This window comes from Onychostoma macrolepis, chromosome 17 (genome assembly GCF_012432095.1).
Source record: "Onychostoma macrolepis isolate SWU-2019 chromosome 17, ASM1243209v1, whole genome shotgun sequence".
Classification (NCBI taxonomy): Eukaryota; Metazoa; Chordata; class Actinopteri; order Cypriniformes; family Cyprinidae; genus Onychostoma; species Onychostoma macrolepis.
The window spans coordinates 30,453,739-30,475,361 of NC_081171.1; the positions used below are offsets into that span (position 1 = coordinate 30,453,739).

The following is a 21,623-nucleotide window of genomic DNA, read 5'->3' on the forward strand; positions in this document are numbered from 1 at the left end:
ATAGGTGTCAAATATTTGCCATTGATTTTTTGATAACCCTTACGAACTAAAAAGCAAATGCACTTATTTCGCAGCCACCTAGTGGAATCTGTAACAATCCCAACGAGTTATCAAGATTTCCACGACTTACCTTTGCTAACACGGAGATAAATAATGAAAACAGTACAAATAGCTAATTATTTTACAGAGATTAAACATTTACTAGCAATTTACTAGTGAAAATTGTTTCAAAGTAAACTTTCACCATTTTTTTATTTTTTATTAATCAGTGTAGAATTGCCCTGTTTTTACAAACTTGTAAAGCCTTGTTTCACACAGGCTTGTACTCTTATAAAAATAATTAAAAGTTGAGCAAACTTAAAGTTTCAGCAGATTTTTGAGTTCTCATTATTATTGTAGGAGATTGAGTTCTCAACTTTGTTGTATAAACTTAAAACAAGTTGAGAAAAACCCAAAAAAACAACTGCTGAAGCTGGTGATCTTAAACATTTCAGTTCTCTCAACTTTTGATTTTTTACAGCACTGTAAAAAAAAAAAAAAAAAAAGTTGAGCAAACTTAAAGTTTCAGCAGATTTTTGAGTTCTCTCAACTTGTTATGAGTTTATACAAAAAAAAAGTTGAGAAAACTCAATCTGCTGAAACTGGTTGCCTTAAACTTAAGTTTGCTCAACTTTTCTTTTTTTCTTTTTATACAGTGCAGGCAAGTTTCACTCGACAAAGTCCCACACCAAAAAGAAACCAGCAGCACATGAAACGCCTTCATTCGCATCTTTCCAGATGACAAGATTACGACAGTGAACGGGTTTTAAGATAGAATTCAAAACCTTTATTACAAAAATAAGTTACACTCACCTCATTTTACAGTATAAAACAATTTATTTGCTGGAATGCAAAAACGTTGTTGGCCACCAACAATAGTTTAAAACTGCTCACACATCTTTTCAAAAGGTTGCAATGTTACAGCTTTATCGAGAGGGAGTTAACTGTGTACAAAACCGGTTGAATGGTTCGGTCACCTGCTTGCTATATATGGAATATAAACTGAAGCTGCAGTATCCCTTTTTCCACAAAAACCAGTTCATCTCTTGCCTGCGAACGAACGCAAGCCTGGCAAGCGTTAATATCGCTCGTCTAAAGTCATGATTGATTATAAAACCTACATAATTCATTGCTCTTCGACTGGTGTTCGCCGTCCAGCATTGGCAGAAAAAAGGACACTGCAGGGCTTAGCAAATGCAGTGGATGCATTTGTGATGTTTAAGCCAATACAAAAGTAACATTTTATTCCAAACTATCATACAATCATACACCCAGTAACTACATAATCTGAAGAAGCAAGGCAGCTAATTCAGTTGAAAGGAGGATAAAAGCAGGGCTTGTTCCAGCTCATCATATGAGATTCATTTGCATGCCCAGTTTTACTGTTTGCAATGTCAGAGCAGCAGCAGATTGACTATATTACATTAAGAATATGTGCTGCCCTTGTGCATATTTCATAAGAAACAAGCCCTGCTCCTATGCTTCGACACGTCCCTATTTACAGTACAGGCAGGGTAGTTGAATCCTCTCTACTGAGGTAGTTAACCGACCCTTAAAAAGACAAGTTCTGAAAAGAACCACGTTCCTGGAATGCCTGACTTGTCCACGCGAGGCGGTTACACCAAAAACCCGCAGATGTTCTCTAGCCGAATCCAAGCGCTTTAGGTTAACATGGACATTCCGACAACAAAATTGTAGTTAGCACAAAAATATACATCAGCATCAAGCTCCTCTGAGCCACTTCAAACGCAGGAGTAAAAAAAAAAAAAAAAAAAAGTGCAAAACACATCTGACGCATGGGGATCCTTGAGAGTCTGAACTTCAGTTCCAGAATGTGGAGTTTAGACTATATAACTGGGGGGTAGTAGTGAGTTGGTTTATTTAGATGGGCTCTGAATGGGGAAAACTGGGTGTCCAGGGTTTCGACTCGAGAACTTTTATGGTTTGTTGGGGGTGGCAGTATAGGAGATATGCTTCAATACAGGCTGGAATATCATTGGGTCTTTGAGTTTGCTTTAACCTTATGAACACTGGTAGCATCCGGTGTAACCCCATACAACAAGTCAGTCTTCATACTACCTGGTCAGGACCAGCCTCGACCCCCTTTCCCTGGTAAAACAAAAAACACGCATGCTTTATTCACACAAACACAAGCAGCGGTACAGAATCAGGTTCATGCAAGACCTTCACATCAAAAGCGCAGGAGATGGTGACAATCCAGTTATCAGAGTCATCACAACATGAGAATGTTTTCAAAGAAACGTGGAGACGTCAGTGCCGCAACGAGGAGCTGACATTAACTACGCAGTGCTAAAGCATGAGCATGTCCAGTCGCAGGCTGATTTTGCTGAAGTGCACCGGTTACTTTCACCATTAAATCATTACATTTAAAATAGACAGGTTTTGAGATGCATTTTAACGGCGAAGGCTGGGAGACAGAATATTTACAAAATAGTGACAGTGATTTTGCCCATGAAGTTCCCCAATGAGCCAATCTTTAGACTAGTTTTCGGATTATGATGAGACACGGTTTTAAAATCCTCTATTTTGAACTTTACTAGCATTAGAACTCATAACTTTATTTCCATGATTCAAAAGCGACATTCTTCATACAATAAAAATATTTGGACACAATGTATTTACAAGAAAATACTATTTTAGTCTTTCTACTCAATTTACACTTGTGTAAATTAATTTACAATGTGTAAATCCTCCCCAATTTATATTTTTTTCCCCCATATATTATTTTACTGTAAGTTTACATGATGATTCAATATTAATCCTTTTGTCCGAGTTTATGTAATAAAAACATGCTGTTTTTACCCAGTTTTGCATTTAGAGATTCTAATCTGCTAAAATGGTTGTTTTGATTAGGGAAAGGCACATCTAAGCCATTTCAGGGCAAATTCTAGTCCTGCACCAAAATGTTTTTTTTTTTTTTTTATATATACCAAGCTGAAATTAAAGGTTTTCATTTTGAAAATCTGAACATCAAAAACAAAGTTAAATAAATCAACCTCTAATCATTTAACAACCAACACTCAAAAACTGACTTGTATATAAACATTTAAATAGTACTTAAGACTTTAACAATATACATTTTTTTTATTTTTTTTATCTATTTTGTTGAAACATTTAAAGAGGGGCTGGAAAATGGTGTGCTGAAAACAGCATAGACCAAAAGATGTCGGTTCATCAAAATGAAGGTTGATAAATTACAAATCTATGTTTACCTGTTGTAGTTTATCCACGTTTTGTGCATGAAATAGACACTGATACAGTCAAAACGGAGAAGCACTTATTAAACGTCACCATTTTGGTCAATGATTTCTGCTCTCTAAAGCGGTTTTAGCCGATACTGAAAATTAATTATGGTGCATCACCAGCAAATACTCAAATATAAAACCTGAAAAATACAGATGTTTAAGCTGTATCGCTCAGACCTAAGCACAGCTTGTGCTACAGTTGAGTACTTCTCGATGAAGACACTTTGCATATGCAGAAGTCAAAAAATAAATCCGTGTACATAAGTGCCGTGAATTTCCAGGAATGAAAGAGCAGAAAGTGCAAACCTTTGGTCCGTTTCGTCCACAAGGTGCCTTGCATATGTAAGCAATATGAAAAGGAGGGGAAGAAAAAAAAAAAACGCCAAAACATGTATTTTGATCACTATGTCCTTTGTCAAATTTGACTTAAAATGAGTGCACATCTAGCCTAGAGCGCTTCAAAACCTCCTGCCAACACTCCAGGAATGCTCCACCCACACATCACGTACCACTCGACATCTCTGCTGGACGCCTCCTCTGGACCCCCGGCCGCCTCGGCTGGACCCCGGACCCATGCGCTGAGAGAAACCTGCCCGTCCCCTGCTGCCGGTGGAGCCGCGGCCCCTGGACAGTGTGGGGCCCCGGGCTCCTCTGCTGCCTCTTCCTCTGACGTGAGCTTGAAAGTCATCGTAGCCGTAGTAGGGGTCGTCGTAACCACCTCTGTAGTTGTGATAGTCATAGCCGTAGTAATCGTAATAATCTTCATAGCTGTAATAGTCGTGGGGATACGAATAACCTCCTCTAGCACCTCGTCCTCTTGCTCTCGTCGGGGGATGCATATGCGGCGGCCCGTAGTAATAATACTCATCATACCTGAAACACATGCACATTTTTACAATCCATATACAACCATTCAAGAGTCTTTGAGTGTATCAGCACTGGTTGGTCACACCTCAAATCTGAAAAAGACTCAAGAAATGGGCGTGTAAAGCTGGAAAAGTGGGCATGTAAATAAAAGACCACAAAACCAGTCATTAGGGATTTATATATCATCTGGAAGCTGAATAAAATAAGCTTTCCATTCATGCACGGTTTTAGGATCGGACAATATTTGGCTGAGATACAACTATTAGAAAATCTGGAATCTGAGGGTGCAAAAGAAAAAATCTAAATATTGAGAAAATCACCTTTAAGTTGTCCAAAAGAAGTTCTTAGCAATGCATATTACCAATCAAAAATTAAGTTTTGATATATTTACGGATCTTTGCTTAATATCCTAATGATTTTTTGCATAAAAGAAAAAAGGATAATTTTGACCCATACAATGTACTGTTGGCTATTGCTTCAAATTAGGGATGTTCATTTCGGTTATTTTTCCTAACCGACGCACGCTAACCGATTATTAACCGTTAACCGATAAGATTATTTTAAATTAGAACTAAAATTAAAGAATTATAGAAAGAATAAGTGTCTGTGACCCGTTAAAAATACTAACATTTGTTTTCCGGGGATTAATTTTACATGCGCAAAGAGCTGCAAACAACCCTAACGTTTTACAATACTGATCATCTTCATGACTAAAAGGAGTAGTTGCTTCCACTGTTAGAAGGAAAATATTTAAGAAAAATTTCTCCAACGCCGCACACGGTTAAGCATTCTACTTTGACAATGCAGCCTGTTCATTATCATTATAAAAACAATATGCAATTTGGTGCAGATGCTGATATTCATATGATGAACTTCTGATGTTTGTAATGTAATATCAATGAGATCTTTATAACAGTATAGCACAGGGGTGGTTAACCACTGTGCCAATAATGATTTGCAACTTTCGTCTTAGCTCGTTAAACTGACGCTCAGGCTGGGATTCGAGCTCTGCTTCTGTGAACGGTGAACCCCGCCTACTTTGATTTGATTGGCCATCTCAGTCATTTTGACATTGACGAGCGCTGTTAGACCACTAAGGCATTGATCTGAAGCACCTCGTATGCGCAGCGGTCGCACAGAGTCACGTGCATATGTAGACTAGCGCAGGTTAATTCTCACACTTTATTAGTATTTATAGATCCTAATGGGCTTTGTAACTATGAGGAATGATTACCTCAAAATCTACGTCGGTATGCAGTTTTTCCTATTGCTCGCGTGCCAGTGATTATCCCTCATATGTTATGCTATAGGTTGCCAACCCCTGGTATAGCAGATACTTACATAAAATGAAAATATAAGTAATAATGCATTAGTTACTATGGATCTTTGCTCTGTATTTTAATGTCATTTTTAGACCTTTAATGTCATTTTAGACCTGCATGCTTGTTGTGTGTTCATGTGGAGTTAGTTATGTGACAAAGCTCATAAATCGCCTTACATTTGAGTTTTAGCAGCTTGTCTCTGGGCCTTTCGCTCTTTCCTTTTCTGATCAGGTGGCTTTGCAAAGACTATTTCAATTTGTTCCCCTTCCAAATCCTTCCCGTGCATTTCAGCTAGAGCCTGCAGAAAAAAAAAAACACTGGTTAAAATCTGTGCATAAATTATCAGCAACCTCTCAAATGATGCAGAGGAAGAGATAATTACCTTAACAGCACTATCTCGCTCTTCAAAGTGGATGAAGGCGTAGTCTTTCAGCTTTTTAACCCTTTCCAGTTTGCCAAACTGACAGAACGTCTTCTCCAGAAGCTCTTCCGTTACTGTGCTGGCCAGGTTTCTTACAAAGAGGACTTTGACCTACACAATACATGCAAAATAATCTTATCTTAGTACAAACTTGACCGTCTATAATTCAAGGCTCTGCCATCAAATCTTATTTAACACACAGGAAACCATTTTGCATAAAGAAAAAGACACTTTTAAATGTTTCCGCATTTAACATTTGCATAACAAATAAGCACAAACTACCTCCAAATTTAAACTCACTCATTGCTGTAACGTGTTCAGTGTCAAGATTTTGTAATTCTCATTCTCAATTACTCTAACTTCACAGCTACACAGATAATCAACCTTAAGATGCTTGACTAATATCACTATACATTTTATACACTTGCATTACAATTAAAAAAATCGAATTACTATAATGCTAAACAAGTCTACAATATCATTTTAAGTCATCTACAGCTGAGAAACTTTTATTTTCTTCATGTCTTGCATGCCGCTTTCACTCACAGTATGCACAGTAAAATCCTCTCGAGAGACACGTGAAGTATTATAGGCTGTTTCGTTATTACTCATCGATAATTTGGGCCTGTAATCTTTTTTGACTTGTGAAAAAAGACTGCAGATTTAAAAACTTAAAAACATCAAGTCTGAAGACAGCCATTTGTTTTTTATTTCTCAGAATTAAGGAATGTACTGCATGCGTTACGTTATGCAACCATGCAAGTGAACAAACCCACAGATAGAGATATCATCAGGTGAAAACTGACATGCTAAGTTCAGAATTATGGGGGGGGGTTTGTTTGGTATCATAACCATATTTCCAAAAAAAACATGAATACTGAGATACATGTTATCATGGAATAAAATTGCTCATCGATATACACAATTTTGGGCTCATCGGCACCTACACCTAATCTATTGTTGCACTGGTGCTGCTTGTGGAAAACAACGTACCTTAGCCATGACTTCAGGGTCGGGGTCTTCTATGGGATCAGCCCATTCTACTGTCACCACATTCCCCCAAACCTTCACTTTGCCGCTCATTAATCTACGCCGCGCCTGGGCTGCCGTTTTATGATCCTCGTACTCTAAGAAGCAGAAGCCGCGATTCTTCTTTTTGTCATCAGGCTGATGATATAAAATGACGTCGTTCAAGCCCTCTGTTGAGATTGAGGATAGAAAACTATTTCAGGAAAACTGACGTTTGTTTTGACACAAATACATTACAAACACTTGACTCTTCAGTTAACCAAAAAAAAAAAAAAAAAGAAATTAATTGCAGACATGACATATTTGGAATACAGTTTCAGTAACAAAATGCAGTATTAGACAAACCGTTGGTGCAGAAGTTTTTCAGAAAATTACTAGCAATAATTTAATGTTTCATAATTACTGAATGACAAATGTAATCCTTCAATTCTACTGACAATTTTATTTGAACTTTATTGTCATATAAACTAAATACAAATAATGTACAAAGGTAAAAAAAATTTAAAAACTGGTATTTATCCATGTGCATTGCTCATTATTATTAGTGCCGTCAAACAATTAATCGTGATTAATAGCATCCAAAATAAAGGTTTTTGTTTACATAACATATATGAGAGTACTGTTTATATTTGTTATATATATATATATATATATATATATATATATATATAGCATATGAATACACTTGTGAACAAAAGCTTATTTCGGAATTAATTTCGCAATTAATCGTTTGACAGCACTAATTTTTATATTGAACATATGCACAATATAAAGCGTGATTTGTCTTTGCACCATTCAAAAACTAAATTTTTCACATTAAATTATTGATATTCACACAAAATGATGATGAACTTACAGTCTAAACAAATCCTCAGAGAATTCATGCTTTTATCATTACTGTAACAAATATGAGCGTCCTCCATCCTACAAAATAACAGACCCCTTCTTTCTTATTTGAGAAATTAAAATAATTGTGATTTAAGATGAAAGCTGAGAAGTTTCTTTGCTTGACACTGTTGCTAGAACCTTCCAGTGCAAATTGAAAAACAATCGCAAACCACTGGTGTTGATTTTCATGATAATCTGTAAAAGCAGTGTGTCAGTCCGTTTCTAATGCACACATATATACGAGCATCAACAGTTAATATCACCAACACTTACCAGTAACTTTGGCAAACTCCTCCACGATCTGCTCCTTAGTTTTGCTCTTGGGGATGGACCCCACAAACAGACGATTGTTGGCAACAGAGATGCACACACCGATGTGTTTCCCAGGGCGAATTTCGTTGTTGTTACACTACAGGAAAGATTACAATCAGAATCTAAATGATCGCAGGTGGATAGAAGCAAGCAGGTAATCACTTACAAGTTTGACGGCTTGCTGAGCCGCCTCTTTAGTGCAGAAGGTGATGAAGGCATATCCTCGGTTCAGCCCACTGAGCGGATCCATCATCAGACGCAGATCCCATATGGGTCCAGCTTTCTCGAACAGAGGGACTAGCTCATCTTCAAAGAGATCTCTCGGGATCTTTCCCACAAATATCTATGAGCGTTTGAAGAAACAAGATCAGCCACAATATACAGAGTGATGTCCATAAAAATCTTAACGAAATAAATTAAACTGTCAGCTGACTCTTTCCTAGCAATTAGGGGTCTGTGATATTAACAAAAAAATGACATCTCACTTAAGTTGTCCTCGTTACAGTGTAATTACACAATTAAGCAAGTAATATTAATAACAACATGTACTTCCTATAGAGTTATGGGTAGGATTTGTTTTAGAGTTAGTTGCTTGTAATTATGCATAAGTACATGTAACAAGCAATAAGGACACTGTAAAAATAAATGGTACCAATTTTTTTTTGGTAACACTAATTCGATAGCCCACTTTAGACATTCTACTAACAGTAAGTAACTTTGCAACTGCACGTCAACTAGCAGTCATTAGAGTATTAGTAGACTGTCTGCTTAATATCTTCTAACACTTTATTTTGACGGGTCCACAACACACAACATACTGACTCATCAGAAACTCTGCAAGTATATGTCAACTTATTCTACTAACTAGGGCTGCAACAACGAATCGATTAAATCGATAAAAATCGATTACTAAAAGCGTTGCAACGAATTTCATAATCGATTCGTTGTGTCGCGCGACGGAGACGTTTGATTATTAAAAAAAAAAAACTTTAGTTGAGCGGAGCGGAGTGAACACACTCGGTCTCTCTCGCACGGATGCTAGCAGAGTTTGGCGCCTCATAAATAAAAACAAAAAGTAAAAAAAAAAAAAAAACCGAGCGGAGGTAGAGGAAAGGAAATCAGAGAGTTTTAAAATAGTAAACCAATTATAAGCATTAAAATAACTTGTCAGTAAAACTTCGTAGCGCCATTGGATCATCGAGCTCTCAGCGAGACCTCGTAACTTCACCCGCCTCCGTTCAGATTGACGCCGCACACAGCCTGGAGAAGATGAGATCTCTGCTTTTCGCAATGCAAGGGTGAATAAATAATTGGTGTTTGAATAGTACAGCGTTTTCTTTACTCAAACACTATGTCAGTAAAGGATAATGTTTTTGTGTGTTTGAAGAGTGGAGAACAATTAGTTATTTGCTCTCTATATACGTTTTAAATATCCTGTGCATTATGTGCATAAGCGCTTAATTTGAGATTTTGGCCAAGTGTATTAAACAACAAGAAAAACTAAGCGCCCATATAGCTACAATCAAAGTTATATAACCTGTAAAAGTTGATGAAAGCATAATGCACTTATGCACTGCATAACAGTTACAGCTGTTCTAACGACAGACAAAACACTCCATCTCCGTCATTCTCTGGTCAAAACATTATTAACTCCATTTGAGCTTGATTTTCATATAATGTTAAGTGCAGGTGTCTGATACAATACCAACGCTAACGACGCAGTGTTGTTAAATTATTTAATTTTTGCACTTCATATGTAAAGCATACATGTGTATGTTTTTGTGTTAGTCCATTTTATTTTATTTTATTATTATTATAACAGCTCAGGGATGTTCAAGGAGCAACATGTTTGTGCACTTTCTAAAGATTTTAGTTCTGTTTTTGAATAAAGGGTTGGAAATGAATGCTTTTTAAAAAAAATCCGATTCATCGATTAATCGAAAAATAATCGACAGATTAATCGATTATTAAAATAATCGTTAGTTGCAGCCCTACTACTAACCCTAAACCTACCCTACTGAGAGTTAGTAGACATGTAGCTGCAAATTAATGAGAATTAGATGACATGTCCTTGCAAAGTTACGTATAGTTAGTGTAACGTCTAAAGTGTTTTTTTAAGGGCAAAATTTGCCACCTTGTATTGTTTCCCAGGGCGTTTTTGCCTTTTGAAGGGCTATTTTTAACCTTATTAAATGTATGCATCTTTTGTGTGAAATTCTTACGTTTAATCAAACGATTAGAATAATAAGACATTATAGGCGATTACAATCAAAATCAACTAAATCATCTGTGCACTGCACAAGCAGCACAGAAGCTGCAACTAAAGCAGCATTTAGATGTATTTATACCAGAATTACATTTTCAGAATTCTAAGAGAGTTTTGTTTTTAAATAGTAAAATGAAATCAGATTTTTTAAATACTTTAAATTTGAACTCAAAACTGGCAATTGAAGAGTCAGAGTCATTCAATCGACTGATGTGTTCAAAACTGATTCGTCTTTATGAATGGCTCATTGATTTGTTTAAAAATGCTGATTCATTCAGGAACTAAATACTGTGTTTACACAAAACGTATACATTTGTAGAGTATAGATTTTAGGGACTGTGCACGAGTCCACTACTACTACAGCAATTAATAGACTAGTTAAAACGCAATGCAAATTAATTCACCTTTCCCGCAGCAGGCAATAATGAAATATATTGTCAACAACCTAAAACTCACTATGCAAATGCAAGTGACGGCACTGTGAACATGACATTGATATGATGCCGTATGCTTTACTTTCATTATTTAGCAGTTTAATTTGGGTTTTTATGCAAGCTCCAGTTGAGCGTTTTAATGAACTGATTAATGTGGCTGAGAAATATATGACATACAATGCATTTTGACAGCTTCAAAACAGAATCGAACACTAGTGCAGAATAAAACAGACATCAGTCACGCACACAAACGACTACAGCACTAACCTCTGTGCCGACGGTGGGCTGAATTCCAGCATGGGTCGACCCTGGAGGAGGACCACCATACTTGCGCTGGCCTGTCGTCACATCAAGCGTATAGCCAGTCCTCTCCAGCAAAGCCTGTGAAGTAGAACATAAAAACACTTGACTGCCAGACAGTTACTGGATCAATAGAAAAGAAAGCAGCAACACAAACAACTATATAGAAAGAACAATAGATAGACAGGCGGATATATCATTCAACTTTAGGAACTAAAAAAACCTGGCTTACTGGCTGCATAGACTTACTTTGATTTTGGCCTCATCTGGTCCTTTAGTGGAGTCTGACACTTTGGTCCCCTGTTTCTCCCTCTGCCTGTACGTCTTCATCACTCCACAGAGGAAGGCACTTTTATTCTGTTCAAAACATTAGCAATGGGTGAGCAGGTGTGTTTGTGCATCTACAAGTGCATGGAAATGAAAACCAGGGCGCGACGATAAGGACTGATCAATGGCCCGGGACAGCTGACTACTGCATCGTATTATGTGAACGTAAACAGCTGAAAACCAGATGTGTGTCAGTATATTAGATCTGTGCATTAGACAAGGGACAGAAAAATCATTCGCTGCCTTTAACCAAATAACTTTAATAAGAATTCATTTATATTTCATTTAAGCATTGAAGATTGTTATTTTACATAGGATTATTACATTTCTTTGCCTGAATATTAATGGAAAAACTTCATTTTTTTTTTTTTTTTAATTTCACTAAAATTACATTTCAAAATTTGTATCTAAAATGTTTGTAGTAGTATATTTTTATTTAACACCATGTTTTCATGGTAAAAACAATTCAAAAAATACAAGTAAAATAAATACAATAAAATCTCAAATGTTATCTAATTACATGATGTGAATTAACTGATCTAATTAATTGCAAATTAATCGCACATCGAATTAGAAATGACCTCTAAAATATAATTTAAAGCCATTATTGTGTTAAATGGGGAAAGCATCAAATAGACATTACAAAAAAAGAGCTTTAGAAAGACATTTTCTATTTATATATATTTTTTTATTTTTGGGTGAACTATCCCTTCAATAATTCTTTATTATTTTTTTTTTTATTAAAATGGAAATATGAAATTATTTTTTAATTAAGTGATACTCTAAAATAAGAAACTAGAACTACCAGTAGATGGTAGTAAATGTCTTAATGAATAAGTCATTGATTCGTTCATTTGTTCAAACCGCTGATTCATTCAGGAATGTAAAAGATGAATGAGCGCAACAGCACACAGAAAGTTATAGATGCATACTGCGGTAGTAAAAACACAAAGAAATTTATAGTATATGATTTAGGTATGCAACATTGCACCACCAAAATGTTTAAACACGATTGCAATGTGATTTTATACAATAGTAGTTCAAATGAAGTGACTTACATTTTAGACACAATATTGACTGTTTTTGCTCAATTTCACTGATGAAAATAGTTCCAATCAAAGCCACAGCAAAAGTGTTTTGTGTCTCCGAGCAACACAGCGGTGTTTCGTTACTGAATGATTCAGTAACCCATTCATAAAGACAGTAGTCACTTGCCTCGTTTCTGAATGAATCAGCTGTTTGAATGAATCTGTTGACTAAATGACTCACTCATTCAAACAGTCATTCGCCGCCACCTACTGGTTTGGTTTCATATTCAAAACAATCATTGCATTATCCCCAACATTTCTTATTTGCACGTTTAAAAATGTTTAAAACAATCTTATAAAATTTTGCAGTGTAAATGCATTTCTGGCACCTCAGCTTCATCAAACTGTCTGTGTAAATACATCTAATGCCACTTCAGATGCAGCTTCTGTGTTTGCTGCAGTGGAAAGATAGTTTGTTAATACTAATTTCATTTGAATGGTAACCTCTACAGTTTCTTATTCTAACTGAATTAATTGAAACAATGTAAGAATTTGATGTGAACGATGACACATTAAGGTTACACTTACAAAAAACTAATCTGAATCAGCCAAGAAAATTGCAATCAGTGCATCTCTAATTTTAATCCATGCTCCAAGCTATTTTAAATATTATGATTCACAGATCTCAATTAAAGAGACATCATAACATAAAATAAACAATGAGTACTAAAGATAAGCAAACACGTCCTTATAACCAAAGAAAGTGTGACTGTGTAACGAAGCATCAGTCCAGCATTACCAAAAATAAACTGTGAAATGCAAGCACTCTCAGTACATTCGGTGCATGACTGCATTAGCTTGGTCTTCACAAACATACCTGAACATGCGACAGGTCGCTGTCTTTAAACTGCAGGAGAACTTGCAGTGCACCCTCTTCATTGAACTCTTTCAGGGCTTCAATCGCTCGATCATCAAGATCGCTGTGAGACACGAGTCCTGCACAAAAACACATACTTAACACACTTCAAACTGTTAATACATCCAACTTCACTGGATGTTATCAGACACGATTTTAAAAATCCCGATGAAAGACGTGATCTGAACTACTGCAGTGCTTCCCTCAATTGATGTCATGTGTAATTTGACACAGTAGAGCAGAGCCATTGACTGAATCTCATAGACACAGCGCTTTATAAGCGTTAATCATCTAATCACGAGCAGCTGCTGTCATTGTTCCTGCATGTGCGCATTTGGCAGCGTGCTTCCTCTGACGCCAGACAAGGAGAACTCATGTCGCCGGTTTGATTTGTTCTAATGTTTCAGATCACAGTTCATGCAAAATAAGTAATACGTCTTAACACACTGTTTGCATGAATTACTATCAATAACAGTGTAACAATTTTATAAAGGGATAGTTTAAGATAAAATTGTCTTTTACTCAACCTCAAGTTTTTCTAAACCTGCATGAGTTTCTTTCTTCTGTTGAACATAAAAAGATATTGAATAATGTGGGCAACAAAACTATTGTTGGTCCACATTGACTTCCATAGTATGGAAGAAAAAAATACTATGGAAGTCAGTAAAGACCAGAAACCGTTCGGTTACCCACATTCTTCAAAACATCATCTTTCGTGTTCAGCAAACTAAATACATTCATACAAGTTTGGAATGAAATGAGTGTGAGTAACTGACAGAATTTACATTTTTGGGTGAACTATCCCTTTAACAGTTAGACAGCTCAAAATACAGATGTGTATTCATGCGTTTTCATCCATTTCAACCATTCAGACATCAAAAAACCTTAACATGCATCCAAAAACTATACTTAGTTGTGTATACATCTATATTGGGTACAGAATTAGTGCCAGTAGTAAAGTAAAATAATCACTGAACACAAAAACGGTTTGCTGTAGTTCAAAAAGAATATGTGACCCTGCACCACAAAACCAGTCTTAAGTCGCTGGGGTATATTTGTAACAACAGCCAAAAATATATTGTATGGATCAAAATTATCCATTTTTTTTTTATGCCAAAAATCATCAGGATATTAATTAAAGAACATGTTCCATGAAGATAATTTGTAACTTTCTTACAGTAAATGTATCAAAACTTAATTTTTTATTAGTACTTTGCATTGCTACGAACTTCATTTGAACAACTTTAAAGGCGATTTTCTTAATATTTAGATTTTTTTGCACCCTCAGATTCCAGATTTTCAAATAGTTGTATCTCGGCCAAATATTGTCCGATCCTAACAACCCATACATCAAAAGAAAGCTTATTCATTCAGCTTTCAGAGGATGTATAAATCTCAATTTCGAAAAACTGACACTTAAGACTGGTTTTCTCGTCCAGGGTCACATATGGTGCTAGCAATGCCAAGGTCATGGGTTCCATTCTGAGGGGAAAAATAGGCAGCAGTTATTTGCACTTAGTGTAAATAGCAATTAGATTATATTTACACTATGTTAAAATAGCAAGATTTTCTGCTATTACTTATTGCAAATAGTGGAAATTATCTGCACCTCAGTATTGTAGTAAATTATCAAACAATACACAATAATAATGTATTGAGTGCAAATTATAATTTTAATTCAAATTATTAAATGGATGCCACCTTATTGGGACAATAAAGCCCTCCCTACATCTACCCAAACCCTACCCGATACTTTATTTTCAACTTTTTGATTTCCTTCATTTTTATTTTTGAGATTTGAAAAGGGTCGATCGCGTCAAAAAGCACACGCCTAACCATCTACACCACTGAAACTGATGTTTAACGAATGTCTTTTTTCCGTCTTGACTATCCCAATCACACATTGGTGGGCGGAGTTAGCGTAAATGGTCTCTGCCAACAAGGCGGGCTATTTGCACCTAGTGTAAATAAACACTCTGAGAAAAATAACATACTTGAATGCACAGATACTTGGTCACTTTGAATACAACATCCAGCAAATGCGTAAATGTGAAATATTCAAAGTTGTGAAACATGCCACAAACAAATTGCACAATACAAAACTGAAGGTTCTTTATAGGCATTGATGGCTCCACAGAGCACATTTAACATCCACAGAACCTTCCAATTCCATAAAAGGTTCTTATAGTGGAAAAACATTCTTTAGATCAATAAAATGTGCTACAAGCACACTCAAACAAAAATGGTTCTTTTTTTCCAACTCTTGACTGAAAGGTCCTTTGGGGAACCAAAAATTATTCTTCCATTTCTGTTTCAAGCATCACTGTTGGAAGCTTTATTGCAACATGCAATCGTACAAAGATGCGTAACGTCTCACCTGCTATGTAAATCTCATCTAGTTTGACTGCAACTTTTCTAGGTAAGCCGGCGTCTAGTAGCGTCTGGAAGTGCTCTGAATGGGTAACTGCCACTGAAGACTCCACTGGTTCATCAGTACCATTTCCATTTATATGCTCCGTGGCCATGTCTCCGGGACCTGTGCAGATGTAAGGGGCCAAATTAATCCAAAACTGGGTCAAAGATGAGCGATCTGGAGCCTGCTGGCTGTCTTCATCACCACGGAAGTAGAGAGATGCAGAAACACTGCAGGACAAACTTGATTTTACTTACTGTAAGCGGTGTTTAATGATTATAAACAGTATTTATTTACTCCATTATTATAATGCCATATGCATGCAGTATTTATTAGAATACAGATAATCTGTCAAACAATCATTTTGCCCCAAAAAAACAACATTCACAGGAATAGTAATTTATTATGCTGTTTAGATTTTTAAATAACCATTCTTAAGAATCAAACGAGAAAGATTTAATTATAGATTAGATTTAACATATCCTGAAACAAAATAATTTGCAACCATTAGGACTTTAAAACAACCTTGCATGATTAAACATTACATAAACATGACATATATTGTTTATTACTCTAAATTCTTAAAGCACATTTTTAAAATTGCAGCCTATTGATCATAGTTACTAGGCAAATCAAAACATAGAAATAATTAAAAATTGTTAATGCATATCAATTATCACACTATTAAAATCTGTATCAGTCCTAAAAAAGAAATATCAGTCAATCTTTAGTTTTTGATCTTCTCATTGGAGATTACATGGGATTTTTACACATTAACTCATTTCACATCACAGCAAGATTTAAGTGAATAAGTGATGGCAAAAATGTGGATTCGACTGAACATTACTCTGTATTACTTCCTCATATCTCACTATTCAGACAACTGCATTTATTGTGGTTTGTTTGAATATCACAGCCAGCCTGACAATGAGCCAATCATTGCTTTGGGGGCGGGACAGTCCATTTATCTGACCAATGGCAGAAAACATGCTTCATAAAAGCCATTTCTGCAATTTTGTCTGGTGATGCTGGTGCCACAGAAATGACTCTTCACTTAACTGTAACCAGTTACAGCACTTAAAATATCCACTTTAAATTCATTTCATACTCTACACTTTTAAATCTAACATCTTGCTGCTGAAAACAACCCAACAGAAAACAACATGCACAGACTGAATGACTCCCAATAACAGTTCGTTTCTATAGCTTGAATGTCATTACTGAAAAAGTACTGTGAAAGTACCATGGCACAGAGATGGTCCTACATGATACCATGGTAATGAACGATTGCCACCAATATATCAACTGCTTTTTGTCATACTGAGGCATTGGCTCACAGCACTGCCTGTTTTCTTTCCACCATAACCTCAATACGGCCAAAAAAAAGTACAAGTACATTTACATTTAGTCAGATGCTTTTAGCCAAAGCGACTTACGAATGATGACAATGAAAGCAATCAAAACCAACAAAAGAGCAATGATAAGCAAGTGCTACGACAAGTCTCAGTTAGCCAAACGCAGTACACATAGCTAGGTTTATGTGTATGTATGTGTGTGTATATGTATTATATACAATATATATACACATAAAATTTATACAAATTTATTCAGACACCTTCAACATTTCTCACATTATCAGTTTATTCGCTATAGTTTAGAAAATGGTAATAAAATATAACAAGAACTCGGCGTTAAACTGTGTCAGAACAAATTAATCTTGATAAGGTCAGATAACTTTGATAGAAAGACATGTAATGAATTAGGTTTGGATCATACCAATTTAGGTCAACCAATTACCAAGCAATGCTTAATTTTGTTCAGTCTGTGGTGTAAAAAGGTCGCATTAATAATTAAAGAAAACACTCAGGTCAAAGTGTCTGAACAATTTTTTTCCCACAGTTTTATCAGTTTTGCTGGTAGTCCACTGTACGAAGAATTTTTGGGTATAATGTGTCACATTTTACTGTATTTTGCTATCTTCACTTACATGAACTAGTGTCCTGCACCCGCTAGTAAAAAAAAATCATCAAAAAAATACATCTGGTGTCTGAATCATTTTTGGTTTGACTGTACACATACACATACAATAAAAAGAAAACAAGTAGATAGAACAGAAAAACAATAGAGAAAGCTAATGTTAGAGGTTTTTTAAATATAACACAAACAAACAGGCCTAGATAAAATAGAATTAGAATAGAGAGTGCTAGAGTTGGAGGGTCAAATAAAGTACTTGTTATTAATTGGGAAAATTGATGTACGCTCAATTATCACCAACAATATACTCAATCAAACGGAAATCATATATAGAGAGAGAGAGAGAGAGAGTAACTTAATTACTCAGACGGTTCTGTAGACATCAGCTCTCGAATCGAAATGAATTATCATATTAACAAATATGGCATTTACACCATATTGATACAATTTCAGCCTATTATCACCAATAGAATATTAACAATAGTAACTGTATGAAGACAATAGCATCATGTCCTACATCTGTGAGCGCGTTTCATCACTCAGACTTCCACGTGTTCCGCCGGAGGAATAATTCCCGCTTCACGAGCACGAGCAGATTCTGCCTGTCTACACACAAAACGGCCATTTCGGTCTCAAAACCACTGCGATTTACACACCCCCGACGCATTAGCGCTTGACAATTAATCACTTCATTAAATAATGTGATCGAAAACGTTTACTTACAGAACGTGTGATATATTTAACTAGCTTATTTCTCGACAAATGTTGACATTCCGCTTCAAACAGCAGCCGGTGTGGATAAAACGCCTTATTCTCCTCGGGCTGTGTCTCTTTGTTGTGTCAGATGCTGAATGACAAGGGCACACTCACTAGGCCACAACACATGAGCTACGTGGACAGTCTCGCTCTAATAAAGCCTGTTCTCGGCTCCTCAGACGAGTCCTGCAGTGAAACCGGACGCGTTATCTGCTTCACGAGGAACAAACGAACACTTTCAACGGAAACTTTAGTCATGGTTGGCTGTGTTAAGTTTGTTTGTTTGACAACGTGTGTGTGTGTGTGTGTTTGGGGAGGAGGGGGCGACATCGTGTTTGATCCGCCAGCAAACAACAACAACCACCACATCATGACTTTACCACACTAACGTTACTCCAACACTGTACGTGCATAGAAAGCTAACAATAGTCCGTGAGTTCCGCCTAAATGTTTGCGAATGTCTGATCTGTGGTGATCTGAGCCGCGTGTGTGCCGCCACAGAAGCCGGTCTCTAACGTTACTCTCTACCGAAAGCCAAAGAAGCATCACTTCACCGCGAACACAACCGACTCCGCGCTCGGGAAATCTCAAGAGAACGTTATCATACCTGTCAGTTAATATCTTGGATTATGTTGGGATAAATCCAGAGGGAAATGTACTGAAAGAGGATAAAGTGGCCAAATCCCGCCGTGTCTGCTATCTCACTCTTTTCAATAGGTCTGATGCAAAATGGCGACGAAACTCATGCCGCGGGAGTTTTTTTTTCCGCTTCCGGTTGCACGGGGTTTCTCACACAGCCATTGGAGGGCTCACATTACAGCGACTGCGCTCGCGCTCGCGCTCGCGCTCGCTACGTACTGAGTATTGCGCAGTAGTTAAGGTGCGCCCCAAATCGCGTACTTATGCACTATTATGAAGTTTTGTAGTGTAAATAGTGCAAGTAGCTAGTAGTGCTATGAAAACGGACACTCTATAGCCTACACTATACACTATGTTCGTATGCACTATGTACTCAACCACGTAGGGTATGAATTACATAAGGTTATCACACTTAATTGCTTCGGTTATTTGAGTGCATCATCCGGATAGCCTACTTAAAGTGCACTTTTTCTTTTTTGGAAATTTTATTGTGAACACACTACTTGCTCTATTTATACTATAAAACTTCATAATAGTGCATAAGTACGCGAATGTTGGACGCTTCATGCACTCAATTGTCGCAGTTTATCATCATCTGGTGTTTTCATCGTCACTGAGTCTACAGAATCACTGTAACACCTAAATTCAGCACAAAGTAGAGTTTCAAAGTATACTGCACTTGATGGCAGGCATTCAGGACATGCACACTAGAAAGTTGCATCCAGTGTCTGCTATATCTCTGTAGAAGTTATGACTGATTAAAATGTCTTTTATATGGCTGCTACTTTCTTCCAGTGTTGGGGGTAACGCATCACAAGTAGGCTAACTTGAGTTACATAATCAGATTACTTTTTTTGAAAGTAACTAATAAAGTAATGCATTACTTTTTAATTTAGAAGGAAACTTTTTACTTTTTCAAAAAATTAACTCCAGTTACTTTGTTTTCCCATGTCTTGACTGACAGCTCTCGTGTTGCCATGTTGAGAGAAGTGGATAAAGTGCAGAGACGTTGTGTGCGCTGTTCTGGACTAAATAAGAAACATGGAGGCTATCTCACCTGCACAAAAACAGAAAATGAATAAAAACAGTCAAATGCAAACTCGGAATACTCTTCAAACCTGCAATAATTAAATATGTTCAATGAGACAAATATCATTTTTGTATTTAATCCCATTTTATTAACCAATGTCGCAAGTTTTTTTTTTTTTAATTATGTAATAAATATAAAGAAAACAGATAGAATAGAAAAAGAATAGAGCAAGCTAGTGTTAGAGGCCTTTTTTGCTTTTGTTAATTGCATAATAAATAAAAAGAAAACAAATAGAATAGAAAAAAATTAAGCTAGTTTTAGTTTTTTTAAAGAAAAAAAAAGCAGTTAGTAAATGAATATATATATATATATATATATAATAAAACTAATATATTAATATATTATAAAACTATATTTGTAAAATACAGCAAGGCACACCCTGCCCAATAGCATACAAAACAAGCACTATTAAAAAAAGAACACACAAATGTTACAGAAACTTCATTTTTAAAGGTACTTAATTAGTTGTAGATTACCTTTAATAGATTACGTTTTCTTGAAAACATTCAAGGGCCTCTGCCCTTTTTCAAAATTATTCAAAAGTGCCCCTCTCGGACAAATAGCAATGATATTGCGGTCAATAAAACAAAATGCATTTGAATTCTAATTAACATGACAATTTGTACAAAACAGTAACTTTTTTTACATATCTGTCAATCTGAGGCGTTGCTATGGTTTCGTGTGTTTTGCTCGACTGATATTCACAGTCTGCTCAGACACCGAGGCTCTCCGTGCAGCGCTAAGAGTTGCTATAATGGTAATCAGTAGGCTATTCAATTCACTTACTGTATATTTATGTATGATATACACCGTTTACTATTTGATGAAACGATCAAGCCCAAGTGCCACCTACAGGCCTGTAATGTGAAGTGTAGGCTGGAGAAATGGTGAAGTGAAAGGACTTTATTATATTACCATTTTTGATAATCATGCAGCATTATGAAAGTGTCTTATGCTCATCAAGCCTGCATTTATTTGATCAAAAATACAGAAGAAAACTGTAGCCTAATGTTGTGAATTATTATTACAATTTAAAAGAATGTTTTTCTATTTTAATATACATTTATACTATTTTAATAAAATATCATTTATTTCTGTTATTCAAAGCTGAATTTTCAGCATCATTAGGCTACTCCATTCTTCAATGCATGGTCCTTCAGAAATCATTCTCATATGCTGATTTATTATCAATGTTGGAAACAGTTGTGCTGCTTATTTTTTTTATTTATTGGAATCTGTAAGACTTTTTTGGGGTTCGTTGATAAATAAAAAGTTAAAAAGAACAGCATTTATTCAAAATAGAGATTTTTTCTAACAACGCCAATCTTTATCACTG

The 21,623-nt window shown here is 36.1% G+C and overlaps 1 protein-coding gene across 2 annotated transcripts; it reads right to left on the reverse strand.

Annotated features, from left to right (window-relative positions):
• Positions 1-803: 803 nt before the first annotated feature.
• syncripl (synaptotagmin binding, cytoplasmic RNA interacting protein, like) lies at positions 804-19,330 on the reverse strand. Of its 2 annotated transcripts, none has more exons than XM_058749234.1 (12): positions 19,166-19,330; positions 15,793-16,058; positions 13,377-13,495; positions 11,394-11,501; positions 11,112-11,225; positions 8,311-8,487; positions 8,106-8,241; positions 6,909-7,114; positions 5,877-6,026; positions 5,671-5,792; positions 3,815-4,178; positions 804-2,148 (listed from the first exon to the last, which is right to left on the reverse strand). In XM_058749234.1, the coding sequence occupies exons 2-12, from the start codon at positions 15,938-15,940 to the stop codon at positions 2,110-2,112; spliced, it is 1,683 nt and encodes a 560-aa protein (XP_058605217.1). In that variant the 5' UTR covers positions 15,941-16,058; positions 19,166-19,330; the 3' UTR covers positions 804-2,109. The 2 variants fall into 2 exon arrangements, with proteins under 2 accessions (XP_058605217.1, XP_058605216.1); XM_058749233.1 differs by having other exon boundaries at positions 15,793-15,951; positions 19,166-19,328.
• Positions 19,331-21,623: the final 2,293 nt, after the last annotated feature.